General features: G+C 47.3%; 1 protein-coding gene across 1 annotated transcript in view; it reads left to right on the forward strand.

Annotated features, from left to right (window-relative positions):
* nbeab (neurobeachin b) overlaps positions 1-16,300 on the forward strand; it is a gene marked incomplete at its 5' end in the record, with an annotated part of 383,543 nt that overhangs the window by 353,553 nt on the left and 13,690 nt on the right. The window contains 5 exons of the mRNA XM_080732091.1: positions 295-534; positions 11,532-11,621; positions 13,413-13,605; positions 14,987-15,058; positions 15,310-15,465. Coding sequence (XP_080588217.1) covers positions 295-534; positions 11,532-11,621; positions 13,413-13,605; positions 14,987-15,058; positions 15,310-15,465 — 751 coding nt within the window. The remainder of the gene's footprint in view (positions 1-294; positions 535-11,531; positions 11,622-13,412; positions 13,606-14,986; positions 15,059-15,309; positions 15,466-16,300) is intronic.

Raw genomic sequence — 16,300 nt, forward strand, 5'->3', positions numbered from 1 at the left:
GGGTCCCCATCCGGAACGAATGGGGGTAAATTTATTGTTATCACATTTTTGTCTTAAGAATGTGACAAAAAACTAAAAATATTATTGAACTCTACTCTCCATGGCATGATCAATAGAAAAAAAGGCATTTTGGGGGTGAACTACTCCTTTAATTACTTTACACAACTGCTTTACACCGCTGTGTATGTACTATTAGTTTCTTGTTGTGTACCAGTTCTGTTTAGTTGTTCCCCCTCCCTCCTGTGCTCTGCATGCATGCCTCTCACCTCTAATTGCCCTGTACTCCTCTGACAGGCCCTGGAAAGCGAGTTTGTGTCATGTCAGCTGCATCAGTGGATTGACCTTATTTTTGGCTACAAGCAGCGAGGCCCCGAGGCCGTGCGCGCCCTCAACGTCTTCCACCACGTGACCTACGAGGGCTCCATCGTCCTGGACGGTATCACTGACCCCGCAATCAGAGAGGTAGGACACCCGCGTCACCATGGAGACCAGGTTGACCCACCACCCATGCGTCTTATTCAACCACAGATACAGTATATCGTCGGAAACCTTGTATTAGCCGGGCAGATAACAGAAATAATCGTTCACTTGCGGATACAAGCACCAAAATTGGCACACATACTCCTTAGGGATTGCTCTTTTCATAAAACCATCTGGCCAAATCAAATTTCAAGATGGCGGCCATTTTTCAAGATGGCCGCCATAAAATACCATAGACCTGTCCTATTTGAATGATCTTGGTGTCAAATCATACATTTTTCACTATGTAGAATCCAAATTTGGACCCATGGACTTACTCACTGGCTTCCTTGTACCATATATCAGTCCCGGAATCCTAATATTCTGCTAAATTAGAGGTTTGTGTTATCTGACTCGGATAAAATGGGTGGTAGTGTATATCTTAGTATTGTTAGAGGTTTATAGTGTGTATGTGTGTGTGTGTGTGTGTGTGTGGGGGGGGGGGGGGGGTAATGTAGTAATGTAGTAACTCAACAGAGCGGATTTCAATGCACAGCGGCTGACGCGGCTAAAATGCATGGTAGATATAATAGCGCCGTGGGATCACTCTTTGTCTAGTCTCTATTCTTCGACCTTTTCGACTTGGGTAACCCTGCCAGGAATACAGGAGTACAAGACTCCTGCCGACATAGCTCTGGGGGTCATGGAGACACGCAAACTGCCTCACCACGATAAGGTGATGATCCCGTCGAGGCAGGAGGTAGTTTTTTTTTGTCTTTTCTTTTTTTTTTTTTTTGGCCTAGGCAGTATAGTACAATAGTATAGTAGGCCTAGACTACAACGCTTCTAAACCTCGCACCTGCAGCTGCACAGTGCCGTGCAGGTCAGACCAAAGTGGTAGCATTTGCATCGACTGCAGCATTCCAACTTGCATCCACACTTGGTCAGCTGCTGGCAACTCTCTGCAATGGGTGGGAGCTCAGTCCAATCAATCTGCCACAGATCTCCTTTCTTGGTCCAGCCCCAGTTGTCAGGAGTCTGCATTTCTGGTTGACATACTGTTGACTGACTCCAGATGCAGGCCGCTTGATAGGAAGCGCGCTTCACATGTTGCTTCAGTGCTGCTTGCGTTGGAGGAATGGCTTCGTATGGCCTCTGCTTCCGAGCAAACAAGTCCAACCTCGCATCATTGACACCTTCAGCTGTGCTGGATCGGTCGTACATCATGACCACAAACTTCTCCAAGGTTTTCAGGTCTTCATCATCCACTACAGGTGGGTAATGGCTGAGTTTGCTGAAGACACCAGAAGCCTCATCACAAACATTCCAGGTTTGCCACGCAGACTTCTTCCCCTTTACGCGGAATGCTGAAACAACATCGCAGCCAGTGAAGGCATGGAAGAAGAGCATCCCTTTGCTCTTTTCTGCAGGAGTGCAACACAGGTCATGAACAGAATCCACTTTAAGTTCTGTCTTTGGCCAAAGGCAACCCACTGCCCAGCCCTGAGGCTCATAGGGCAGGAGTCTATGTCCTGTTTCTGTGAGGCTGCTTGATGTACATTAAGTACCCCTAGTGGACATGATAATAGTTTGTCACAGGGACATACCCCAATCCAGCCTTTGATGCTGAGGTCATAGATTCAAGATGTATGACAAGGTCCATATATGGAGTTCCCTGATGTCTTCAATATTAAGCCCATATCTAACAGGACTTGGGAATGCCCATATATGGAGGCCACATTGGCCACATACCACACTAACAGAATCCATATATGGCCAAGACAGATGGCCAAGACAGCCCATATCTGTGTGACTGGTTCTACAGACAGGGATCTCCATGTATGGGCATAAAAGTGTATGTTGTCAGTTGTCATGGACATCATAGTACTTTCACATAACAAATAACTGAGTAAGCATGTTTGGGCTCTCACAGCATATCTCCATATACAGTACATGGACCTCCATATATGGGTACCAGGGGGTCTCCATATATGGGTAAACAGCCGTTTGGATGGCCCCCTGTAGTAACGCTGAGGACACCTGGGGGTCCCGGACCCTGTGGAAGACCCCTGGTATTAGCTACAGAGCCCAGGTACAGGTACAAAAGCTTTTATGCTTCAAGTATGATCTAATTGTTCTGGAGCAGGAGCAGAGCAAGGACTGTACTGAGATAGGCTCAGGGGTCATTCCGGGGGTCCCAGGTGAGGAGAGACCCCCACCAAAAGTCATAAAGGTTATTCTGGCTGCTTCAAAAGTGCAATATATGAACTTAGAATGTTTTAAAACCTTCAAAACAACTCTAATATTATGAGAATTGGACATTAACTGGTTGACATACTGTTCTGCGAGGTCCTAACATAGATGACCCCCCAGAAAGGGGGCTGGGGTCAGGAAAATCTGACACCCATCATTTTCTGACAGTTTGGTCCCTATAAAAGCCAAAGCAGTAAAAAAAATACATTTTAGCAAAGAAATCCTTAGAAGTACACTTCTTATCACACTAGGTAGTAACTCCGAGGACCCCCAGGGGTCCCGAAGCCCCTGTGGAAGACCCCTGGTATTTGTTACTACTTTTTTTTTGTTTTCAGAAAAAAAGTTTATGCTTCAATTATGATCTAATATGACATTGTTCTGGAGCAGGTGCAGAGCGAGTACTGAGAAAGGCTCAGGGGTCCATCTGGGGGGTCCCAGGTGAGGAAAGACCCCAACCAAAAGTCAGAAAGCTTATTCTGGCTGCTTCAAAAGTGTAATAAATGAACTCAGAATGTTTTAAAACCTACAAAACAACCATAATATTAAGAGAATTGGACATTAACTGGCTGGCGTACTCTTCTGGCATGCAGGTCCCAAACTAGATGACCCCCAGAAAGGGGGTGGGGGTCCGGAAAAGTTGACACCCATCATTTTCTCATAGTTTGGACTCTATAGAACCAGGATCTGCAAAAAGATCAATTTTAGCACAAAGATCCTACGGGAGCTGTTTTTTGGACGCATCGCACCACACTATTAGCAGAATATTAAGATTCCGGGACTGATATATGGTACAAGGAAGCCATTGAGTAAGTCCATGGGTCCAAATTTGGATTCTACATAGTGATAAATGTATGATTTGACACCAAAATTATTCAAATAGGACAAGTCTATGGGATTTTATTGCGGAATGCAAGATTACTGTATATTCAATGGCGGCCATCATGAAAATTGGCCGCCATCTTGATTTTTTTTTTGGCCAGATGGTTTTCTGAAAAGAGCAATGCCTAAGGAGTATGTGTGCCAATTTTGGTGCTTGTATCCGCAAGTGAACGATTCACCTGTAATATGCACTTTATCTGCCTCGCTATATGTCCAAAACCGTTGGTTTTGTATTTATCATTTTAAAAATAGTGAAAATAGGGGCACCCACTGGCCTACTGGTCCAGGCGCATACCACTTTGGCATTGCCACATAGGCACGGATGCCTGGCGCGTCGCCAGTTCGATTCCCGATCCGTCCTATCAAAAAAGGCATAAAAGCCCCCCCCCCAAAAAATAAATAAATAAGTGAAATAGCTGATCTACAAGCACACAATGCCTTGCATCGCAAGGTGTTGTGTGCTTGTAGATCGGCTATTTTCGCTAGTTTTGTGCGACAGTCTTGTATGATGAAGCAGGGCTTTACTTTACCAAAAAAGTACAAATGTGAAACTTGGAGATATGAGGTTTCTGCCCGACAGCAACTATATACTTCTTGTCTGTCTCTCTTTATGTCCTATTGCTGTGTGTCCTAAAGCGCCCGGTGCAATCGCTGCACGCACCGGGTGCATTTATATCAAGCATCTGTCAATCAATTTAACGTGTCATGCAAATGTAACCCACAGGAGAAACTAGGCAGCGCTGTGCTGACTCAGCAACTTTGCATTGAGATTAGACTCATCTTTTAACGACCTGAATTATTAACTCCCTCCGCCTCAGATAAACACTAATCTTTTAATAGCCATCCACCGGGAGGAATTCAGGATAACGTCCCTCTCCTCATTAGGATTTTATGTTGTCGTTTTTTTCCCCCTTTGACTCTGAGCATTTATGATCTCTCCTTCCTCTATCAGATCAATGAGAGTGAGCTGGTTTCGAGTCGTGTGATCAATCATCGGAGGTCACCTGATCAATAGACAAGAGAGCGAATCTGCTCGTTTTTAGCTAATTAATTGAATATCTATTAACTGGTCTCTTCACCAGCAGAACTTGTGAATGGCTTAATTGCATGGCGAGGATAGGGGGAACAGGGACTGTAGCAGCTGGCATGCATTGTGGGGCTTTCCAGAGTGAGCTCCTCTCTCCCTGTGATATCCACCATCTGCTGTCTGCAAAACAAGTCATTTATATACTGTCACTTCCAGGGGCGCCTTTATTTATCAAGTGACCACTATGCAAATGATTTTGCAGCAGATACAGGGGATCTAATTATCAAACGATATTGCGGAAGCTTTGGTTTCCATCATTTCACGGAATATTTTAGGCAATGGCAATTATTTTTGTTTGGTTTTTCACATCAGGCTCTGGGTTTTTAGCTGTCTGCCTCGCTTCCTACCACGAGAGCTGACAGTACTGTTTGTTAGCTTCACATTAGGAAGCCACACTCAAGAGTCCCTAATTGTTGTCGGTTGATAGTCACTATTGTGACACGCAGATCTATTCGTGCTGGAGAGAGAAATTAGCTTAGCTAATTACAACTGATGTGATGCTGTTTTGATGCGTACTAATTAATACATGTCTTACCGCACCTTCAATCAATATTCACTCACTCCGGGTGCATTCCTTTCTTCTCCAGGGTTACTCTATCCAAGCCATCTAAATTTGAAAATATATGAAATTAATTGTTTAAAATTATGATGTTCCTTGTTTATCTCAGCTCTAAAGTTCAATGTAATTAGTTTTAGAATGTACCCTGGTATTTTGATAAATTCCAACCATTTCAACAGTTTGATTGAACTCCTTTCATAGGGGACAGTGCTGTCTCTATAAAAGTTCTACTTTGCTTGACTCTGTTGCAGAATTAATTTAGATGATTTGTAAATTAGACAATTTCCTCACATAAAAGTATTTTCAGAGCTTGCCTATAGGTGTGCATGAGGAGGAAGTGCTTTCCTTCCCATTCAGTAGCACAGTGTTTCTCAAACCTTTTCATGGACAACATTATATTTGGCCACAGACCTCCATGTGAAAATATTTTGTGTTGTGTTATTACAAATCTTGAGGGCACGGTGGCGCAGTCGCCTCACAGCTAGAAGGTCCTGGGTTCGATTCCCACTGGGGACGCTTTGGGCGCTAGTGGTGTGTTCTCTCCTCCGCGTCATCAGTGCCCATACCTTAGGTGGGGTTGGCAAAAGGGCCTTTCTGTGTGGAGTTAGCATGTTCTCCCCATGTCTCCTATAGGGTAGGTACCCTCACAAAAACATGCAGTAATCCTGGTCTCTATACTGCCTCCCCCTGGCCACCCAAGACGCCTAATGGAGGGTAAAGGAAGTGGCTGTGTTCCTTCCACACGCTACATCCACCCAGGGAACTCCCCTCTGTCAGGTGAAAAGAAGCGACTTGGACTCCTCATGCATAGAAGGAAGCATGAGGTCAGTCCGTTGCTCTCCCCAGGTTGGCAGAGGGAGTGTAGCGCCCAGGATTATATTAGACAATTGACACCGGGTGAAACAAATGGGTTAGAAAAATTGTGGGATATAATATATATATTATTATTACAGATCTGTCTACAATAGAGTCCAGTCTTGTCAGGTTGTCTGACTGAGTCAACGAGGTGGAGCACGGAAAGGTGCTATAGCTGCGTGCCTCACTGAGGTCGGCTGAAGTACGACAAACGGCTTGGGGGTATTGATTCATGCGTGGCGTGACAGGTGAAACTGGAGATCTGGCATTAGTCACCGCAATTATGACATTTGAAATGTCAAGAAATTAGAGGACATAATAAGAGATCACATTAAAATGGCTGCACCCTCTGACATGCTACTGGGCCTCTGGTTGTGTGAGCGGGGTGACAGCTCTACTGGGCACGCTGCCGGAGCAGCAGCCCCTCGCCTTGATGCTTATCCTGACAGCCTTCTCGTATGGAAAAACATGACAGCAACCCCTTGATTCAGACCCCGCTGTGTCACTCACATGTAAACAGACAAATTATGCATCATCGGGAGCTTCTCTCTTTCCGCAGCTGCCACTACCTCCAGTTGAAAGCCTCCTCCCCATCGCCACCCCGCCCATTACTGTTTGTTGTAAGGACAAACAAAGAGAAAACAGTGAGCTAGCTAGCCAGTTAAGGGCTTCTGGTAATGGCAGAGGCTTTGAAACAGCCGACGTGCGATATAAGCTGTCGTCTCCATATAATAGCGGTGATGTGACACGAGCGTTTAAATGTGGCTGACCCTAACAATGAGAAGCTGCCTTCATATGTAATATTGTATCTAACGTAGGAAACTCCGTACTGACGGCGATGATAGCTGCGCGTGAGGCAATAACCTATTGGTACCGACATCCTGGTCTTCTCTCACACACACACATAGCAGTATCAATGTTAAATCAGAGACTGTCACTCAGCAAACACCCCAGGGGCAATCCTTTGTAGATATATTAAAGGATTAAAATCAATCCATAGACACTAATCTAAAGCAAATTTACATTGGCATGTCAAGAATGGGCAGTGGTTACATCCTACAATAACTTTGTAGTAGACTTAATTCAAGGGTATTTAAACACTGAAGAAATAATACAAAGTATTGTACTTCAATGTAGTCCAGTTTAGTGTGTGTGTGTGTGTGTGTGTGTGTGTGTGTGTGTGTGTGTGTGTGTGTGTGTGTGTGTGTGTGTGTGTGTGTGTGTGTGTGTGTGTGTGTGTGTGTGTGTGTGTGTGTGTGTGTGTGTGTGCACGCGCGCGAGTGCGTCTATAAAAAAACATTACAGAAAGCAATTTGTACTCCATGTCATAGCTGTTGTCCAGGTGGAAGGCGGTGCTGCATATTTGCAGCTCCCACGGCAGTTCTCAGGTATTTGTGACGGAGCGTGATCCCACGCTGCTTAGCGGGCCGACGTAGGGCCGTGTCTACATTCTGTCTGACAGAGTTGTGACGCTGCGTTGCATGAGTGCACGCACAGATGCGTGCTGCTGTGGGACCTCTACTACGGAGCCTCTGTCACCAGCCTGGGAAACAGCAGATACAGTAGTGCTGCTGCTGCTGCTGCACCCACTCACCTCTGAAGCCTTTCACTGCATCCAGGAGACACGAACGCAGAGAGACAGACACCCAGACACACACACACACACAGTGTGTTGTGATGGATGTTTGGTGTTCACCCAGGCAAGACAGTTGTTGCTGGGAGGGAGATCAAGCAGATGGCTTTGGCAATAAGTGTCACTTATCAGCCAAAAAGCGAAGCCTGAAGTGACTTAAACTAATGAACTACCTGTTAAGTGTTCCTAGATCCCGGTGTGAGATAGGGATACGTTTCTGACATACCTCCAAGAGGATTAGTGTTGGAGCACATGAGAGGTATTGACATGTTTTGATCATGTCGGTGGAGGACACGCTCTTGAGTTAACCTTCAACAATGACAAGGCCTCAGCATCACCACCACCACCCTTCACCCACTCACACACACACACGCTGATAAAAAACACCTGTCTCACGTTCCCAGTGTAAATAATTGTTTGGAGTCAAGGTTTTGTGAGATTACCCCACTAGCATATTCCGCCGCAACGTTTTCTGGAATCGAATGGTTAGAAGGGTATTATGGTGATGTTTTCCACATGGCCCTCGCCATGCCTTTCAGATCTTTGTATCAAATTTCTTTTATTTGAACAGACGTTATGACCTTTACTCCCAAAGCCTAACCTTAAATAGCCATAATGTCAGTCGCTTATTGCTTGACAGGCCGTGTTGTAAAGAAACGCTGACTGACACTTAATGGTTGCCAAATGTGCCTGCCAGCTCACATGAAACCTCCACTGGCGGCGGTTCCACGGTGCTCACTCAAGGACACGTTCCCCTCTTTTGGTGCCGCTCGTGATAGGAAGTGACCAGGAAGTGTTGGGGGGCCTGCTCGGCTCGCAGGTGGCCTGTACTAATTCAGCATCACCTCAAAAACTTCTAGGGCACACACACACACACACACACACACACACACACACACACACACACACACACACACACACACACACTTCTTCCACTGTGGCATGTGATGCCCAATGGAGGCTGTTGATTGTGAGTGGTGTGTACAGGCAGGGGAAAATGAGAGCCAGCCATCCAGTCAGGAGGGCAGTGGGTCAGTTCAGAAAAAGCTACGGTATGGCAACATGACTGGTGTCTTGCTCGCGCGCGTGCAAGACACCAGTCATGTTGCCATACCTTAGCAACAGGCATGATACATTTTTTTTAAGAATTACATTTTATTTTTTACCCCCATTTCTACGGTTTCTTGGGCTGAATATGGCAGCCTGGAATGGTTGTTCAAGTGCAGCTAAACTTGGCATGTTAGTAAACGTGCCACAATTAACAATAATGCATTGCACCTGTGCAGCTGACCTACGGAACCTGGAAATATACCATTTTGTCAAATTGGGGAGAATAAAAGTGTGGAGAATATAATTATAATACCTTGTTAACTCTCCCCACGCTTTGAACGTTCACGTTCGCCCCAATTCGCAAGACCTCTCCGCCAATACGGCGCTCGTTCGGTTCGTTCGTCTGATGACTGTAAGCTGATGAGGGGTCGCGCGGCCGTGTACTGTAAACACATTTTCCGCGTGATGGTGTAAAAAATCCATTATGCGTTAACATCAACGGAGAACAATTCACTTCCTTGTTGATTTCCTCTGGCTGTAAGGCTCGCGAGGAAGCTATTCGCAAGCTTGTCTATGAAGGGATCGCTCGTTTTATGCTTAGATGTCACAGTTATTGTCCACGACGCTCAGTTATTGTCCACGACATTGCAAGCGGCGCGAAGGCCAGCGGACCAGGGCCGGCCGCGCGAGTTACGAAGCCGTGGTGAATGCAATCGTTATATTTATGCCCAGGCCGTAAGGCCTGGGCAAGCGCACGATAAACGCAATGATAATTGGGTTTTGGTGCACCTCGCGCGGTCCAAGTGACTACAACCGAGCGCTTCCTACGTCCGGTTCAGCCAATCACAGGGGGCTTGGGGGAGACCGGAACCAGACCGGAACAGGGACAGCCTTGCGTATACGCCAGACGCGTAAGGCTCTGTGGCCAGTGACTGGTCTTCTTCTTCTTCAACACATAACAGGCAAATTCACATTCATTCTCGCATGACGCCGCCCTCTGCTGCCTGGCAGACCAAAGTGCACTATTGCACAACCCAAAAAAATAAAAATAAATAAATAAATGTCTGTCTGTCTGTCTATCTACTATAACGTCGCAAAGGTAAGCCGCTTTTTGATGGCACCAGACCCAATAAATAAATAAATAATCTGGCAGTAGGAGAGTTAAAGTGACCATTTTGTTAAATGTTGCATTTGTAGTTATTTTACTGTAATTTAACAACATAATAACCAGCACAGTAGACAAAGAGACAATCATGGATTTATACTTAAAAGTAACTTTTATTTTCTCCCTGAACCCAGGGTATGGCAGCTGTATACCCCTGCCATACCCAATTGACGCCCCTGCAGGAGTGCGGGCAGGCAGGCAGGCGGGTCGGGCTAGAGGCTGAGGGATGTGTGTTCCATTGTGCACAGTGGCATTGACAGACGTCTACAAGCTCCCCTCTGATGGTGGAAGTGGCTCCAGTCACATCAATCACTCCACTGTGAAGGAGAACCCCAGTTCTCAGTCAAGCTCAACAGCTCTGCCCCCCCCCCCCCCCCTTTACTGGAGGCAAAGCGGACACACTTATATTATGCACAAATGGCAGACCTTTCCCCAAATACATTGTTGTCGAATGGAAACCTTGTATTTATCATTTTAAAAATGATTTAAGATAACGTGTTTCTTCCACGTGCTACGTCCAAACCGGGGAAATCCCCCCTGTCGGGTGAAAAGAAGCAACTTGGACTCCTCATGCACTGAAGGAAGCATGAGGTCAGTACGTTGTCTCCCCAGGCGCGGCAGAGGGAGAGCAGAGACCAGTATTACATAGGCAATTGGCACTGGGTGAAAAAATGGGTTACAAAATCGTGGGATAAAAATTATAAAGTAAAAAAAAAGAAAGATTTAAAATAAGGATAATAGCTGATCTACAAGCATGTTGATCTTCTATTTTCACTAGTTTTGTGCGACAGTCTTGTTTGATGAAGCAGGACATTACTTTACGGAAAAAAACTACAAATTTGAACCTTGGAGATACGAGGTTTCTGCCCGACGAATAGTAGAAACAGTAAAAGTCAATTTCAGTCTTACTGTATGATACCTGCTGTTTCCCTTCGCAGTCACAGGCAGGCATCCAGCCTAACTTAAGAGGCTGTTGTCAGTTCATCACGATACCCTCACTTCCTAAAAAGAATCAGCCTTTTCGCTTCTTTGCATACGTATGTATTTTTTGCCTCTGTTGCTGTGCGTTACGTGTACGTGCCTCTGTTCGTACACACACACACGCACGTGCCTACATGTGTGTGTATGCGTTAGCACTTTGCAAGGGCTCTCTCCCCTTTGTTTCAGTCACAATAACATCTAAGAGCGGGCCGGACTGCCGCAGTCCTAGCTGGATGTCACTCCAGGTTAACGTTTGTGCTAGCGGGGGCCCCTTACGCCTGGAAATGGGAATGGTTAACTGAAGCATGTTAATAGGAAAAGGCTTGTCTCTTCCATACTAACACTTGGATGACTCTGCAGGCCGAGGGGGGAGGGGGAGCACCCAGGCGGATTGGGACTGCACCTCTTTCCCTTTACCCCCCCACACCCCCCCCACACCCCCATCTCCTCCTCCTCAGAGGCACGGCTGAGTTAGGATTTGCTTGCATTGTCAAGTAACGCATTGACCCATCACTTTGATGCATATTGATTGTGACAGCCGCTTCTCTCTCTCCTCTCTCTTTCTCTCTCTCTCCTCTCCTCTCTCTCTCTCTCCTCTCTCCTCCCGCAGGCCACAGAGGCGCAGATCCAGAGCCTTGGACAGACGCCATCTCAGTTGCTTATTGAGCCACATCCTCCTCGCAGCTCCGCCATGCACCTGGTGAGAGCAAACGGGCATGCTGGGAAAAGAATTCACTGCACTATCTCTGCGGCGCGAGGGAGGGCGTGAGGGAGGGCGTGAGGGAGGGCGTGAGGGAGGGCTTGTGAGCGCGTGCGCGCAGGGGCCGATGAGTGCGGCGCGCGCGCGCGGAATAGTGGATGTGTACGTTTGTGCGCGCCGCTAAGAGCCTCGAGTCTCGCCTGTGTTTTGCTTCAATCTGGTTTCACATTTGTATCGGGTTAGCAAAGGAAATGCGATGTTTCACAGTTTTTATGTACCACATTGAGGTCACAGCAGTGCAACAACTTCATGTGTAGCGGCTGAGCTGTCCTCATCATTCCTTTACTTGTTAATGTATAGGGGTGCAGTGTAGAGGGAAGAGTGCTCTCTGCTGGCCCAATATCTTCCTTCCACAGCTGTAAACTGCTCTTCCCTGTCTAATCCATGTAAGAGGCCAGCCTATAGCCCTCATTATCCTCATCCCCATCCCCATCCCCATCCCCTCACGTCTCTCTGTCTCTCTCTCTCTCTCTCTCTCTCTCTCTCTCTCTCTCTCTCTCTCTCTCTCTCTCTCTCTCTCTCACTGACTTTCCCGGTAAGAAACTTTGCAAGAACGTGTCCCTTGGAGACCTTTTAGTTGCAAGGCTGCAATACAGTGCAGGCAGTCAGTGAGGAGGACATTTACACAGCGGGATCAGAGCTAAGGGCTAAGGGCTCGATTATTGTCAGTAATACCACAGCTACAGCACCTCCACTATACTGCAGTCCACCGATCTACACATGTCCAGCTTAGCCCAGCGTTGGAATTTATCTGTTGGGGGGGAAAAGAAAAACGGCAAAAGAGAAAATTGAGCGTGTGTCCCTCTTTCTTTTATGTTCTTTCTCTGTAGAAAAAAACTGAGGGCTTTAGCAGGGGTTTAATTTACAAAAGAACATACTATTTTGAAACTTGGAGATACAAGGTTTCTGCCCGACAGTGACGATATACAGTATATCATGTACATATCATCTCATATTTATGGCCTGCTCCATCCCGTTCCCCACATGTCTCCCCCCTGTCTGATCAGTCCTCTGTTTTATACTGCACCGTTTGGAGGGGTGGGCAGAAGCCAAAGTCCTCTCTCTCTCCCCCTTCTCTCGCTCCTCTCCGCTCCTCCATCCCTGTGCATGTAGCTGTCCTCTGTGTCCGTACCAGGCATGTGCCCACGTAGACAATCAAATGGGGCTTTAGCCCCTGCCCTTTTTTTATCCGTCTGTAAAAAGTGCACTCTCCAGACCATGAATGCAGTTTTCACTATGGTGAAAGAAATGCAAATGCCTTCTTGCCATGCCATACCTGAAGGCAGCATTCAAGAGAATTGCCTTGTCCAAACTCTCCTGAAACTCACCGAAAATAGACAACCTCCAAGCTCATAGCGCGTCGCAGCGCGACACGTTGTGAGCTTGGAGGTCGGCTATTTTCGATATTTTCACCAAAAGTGCCCTTTTAGAAATTTCAGCCCCTGCCTCTCTAGCATTCTCTGGACGTCCCTGGTCTGTACCTTGTTTTACCTCCAACCTCCACACTAATTGCCTCTCTCCATTCATTCTGCCTCCTTCTTTCCATCTTCCCGCGTCGTTCCTTCTCCACCAACCCCCCCTCCACTTCCTGCCCCTTCCTTCCCTCCCTCCATCCCTCCACCTCTTCCTCGTGCCGTGTACTCTACCTTCTCCGGCCATCCTCCTACGTTGCTCTTCGCCACTCTCCCTGCTCTCTTTTTCTTTCTCTCCCTCCTCTCTTCTACTCAACAGTGTTTCCTTCCACAGAGTCCGCTCATGTTCAAGGACCAGATGCAGCAGGACGTCATCATGGTGCTGAAGTTCCCGTCCAACTCTCCCGTCACGCACGTGGCGGCCAACACCCTGCCGCACCTCAACGTGCCGGCCGTGGTCACGGTCACCTGCAGCCGCCTCTTCGCCGTCAACCGCTGGCACAACACCGTCGGTGAGTTGAGTGAAGTGCTACAACCCCAACCCCACACACGCACAATTTCAATTAAATTCAATGGAGCTTTATTGGCATGAGAAAGCATACGTTTACATTGCCATAAAGCAAGTGTCAAAATACAAAGTGTAATAAAAACAGTTGAAAAAATGGAACATAATAACAGTTGGAGGGGGTACAACATTGTGTAAACAGAGCTACGTACGGTATGTTACATTTCGTCGTTATATACATGTTACATAATATCCAGGCTATAAAGGTTTTTGAAACAAATATCAGCACACTTTTGCAGTCACATTGGGACAAAAAAGCAGAAGTTTTTCTCAAAACGATTTGAAGTAGTATACACACACATACACACACACACGTGTAGCGGGTGTCATCTGGCACGTATACCTGTGGAGTTTGTATGTGCTTGCGTGCAAACGCATATATTCTTACACACACACACATCCACGCACACACAAACACTAAATAAAAGTGCAATGATGTGCAACACCACATGTGCTACCTACCACAGCAGCGGCGCTGTGAAATCACTTCATCACAGCCCGCACAGCGCTCTCGCTTGCGGCCGCGGTGTGCCGTGCCGGCTCCGTGTGAGAGAGTCAGACTCACAGGTAAAAGTTGACCAAATGAGTGCTTCCACATGTTCGCTCTCAGGCATGTGTGAACAACATTAGCCACAGAGCCCCTCCCCAAGAAACGGCCTCACCTCGAGGTCAGAAGGCCAGCACAATGGTTACTGGGAAATTAGGCCGCAACTGCACCACAATCCCCTCACACTTCCCCATCTGTCACTGTGGAAGCACATGGAGCACAGGACCAAAGAGTCTGACCCGCCGTGGCCAAGGCTTACCAGTCAGACACTAATGAATACAGCTGCAGCGCCGCTGCCATCCTGTTGCGATGGAGGAAAATGTGGTCTGGCTTCCAGAATAATGATGATAATAAGGCCTCCATATTTCCAAGCATGTTGCTCCAATTGGAGAAAGGCCACATAGGTTCTCTCAGGGGGAAACTCTAGTCTGTTGGACCTCCAGAAGAACTGCCATCAGCTGCATGAGATCAACCCAGGGTTCTGAACACAGGAGCTGGTGCGTGTGTGTGTGTGTGTGCGCAGGGGTGTCACAAGGGGGGGAAAAGTGGGACTGAGTTACTGGGGCCCAAGGTGGAGGGAAGAACATTGATGGGGGCCCCCCGCAGTCAATCCTTATACCCAGGGCCCAGAATTTGGTGTGACACCCATGCATGCGTGTGTGCTTGTGCGTGTGTCTGTTTGTGCACGCGCATGCATGCACACGTATGCCTGAGTGCCCGTGTCTACAGATCAACTAACACCAGCAATCCATTGTCTCCCTGCATGTCTATCTGATTCCAGGTCTCAGAGGAGCACCCGGCTACTCCCTGGAGCAGGCCCATCACCTGCCCATAGAGATGGACTCTCTGATAGGTGAGGGAGGACACCCCAAGGCCTGCCTCGCCCGCGCACAAACACATGCATGACTTGCGACTCACAAAAAACACACATTGTATGAAAGATGCACGCTGTGTGACAAAGAATCAGTGATCCATCCCGGCGATGAATTACACGTCTGTCACAGTGATCAAATTTACACTTTCGTTGACCTCTTAATCGGAAGATGTCGACAGTACCCGTAACGTCTCTGTATAGCAGTATGGCATGTGTCTTGCTTTCTGCAGCGAACAATTCCGGAAGCAACAAGCGTCAGATCACAGACCTAGTGGACCAGAGCATCCAGATCACCACGCACTGTTTTGTGGTGACAGCTGACAACCACTACATCCTGGTGTGTGGCTTCTGGGACAAGAGCTTCCGTGTGTACTCCTCGGAGACAGGTAGGTTACACTGTAAACACTATTTTCTGCAGCGGTGTTCACTGATGTGCGGAGGGCTGAGTCTTACGAAGAGAATGATTCAATGCTTGGAGTTCTCATGACATGACTAGCGGACTGGATGTAATGGATGACTATGTTAACCGAGTCATTGAAAGTCATTCATATTTCGTAATCCCTTTTTTCTTTCACCTTTCTCTGTCGTTTCTCTTTCATCACGCAATGTTTCGCTTTTCAGTACATTTGTTTACCATGGACACAGGATAGAGTTCCGCCCACCACTGTGGAGACTGTGATTTGATTTGTCCACGGTGCCTCCGATGTGGCCCGGGCACTCCAACGAATATTCTGTACTTCCTTCACGGGTGTCACAATGCTGCTAATTGAGGCTCCATTCTGGTCAGACACAGTCAGGGTGCTGATATTGTGCATGTAGGCTCACTTGAACATTCTGCTACACCAGTGGGTCTCAATGTGTCCTTGAGGGGGTTCCAAATGGCCCCTTATGTGTCTGTAAGGGTCGTTTCACACTCTAATAAAGAGCCTAACTAATTTCGGTTTGGGAGGACTCCCCGATCCGAAATTATTTAGGTTCGGGGGGAGTTCATCCATACTTTCTTAACGGCTAGTGCCGAAGTAGCATGTAAATATTGGAGGTCTGTGGCATGAAAACGTTTGTGGCCGAGAAATGAGCGTTGCAGGGCGGATACATAATATCTGACTGGCCCTTGCGGCTGCACGCTGCCTGGAGGTCCAGTGACTGGCAGTGAACAGCAGCGCAGTGCCGCAGCGGGGTCTCTGTCTCTCTCATCACTCACATCGCTAGCTCCGTCGAAAA

The sequence above is a fragment of the Nannobrachium achirus genome (genome assembly GCF_963921795.1).
Source record: "Nannobrachium achirus genome assembly, chromosome: 8".
In the NCBI taxonomy this organism is placed as follows: Eukaryota; Metazoa; Chordata; class Actinopteri; order Myctophiformes; family Myctophidae; genus Nannobrachium; species Nannobrachium achirus.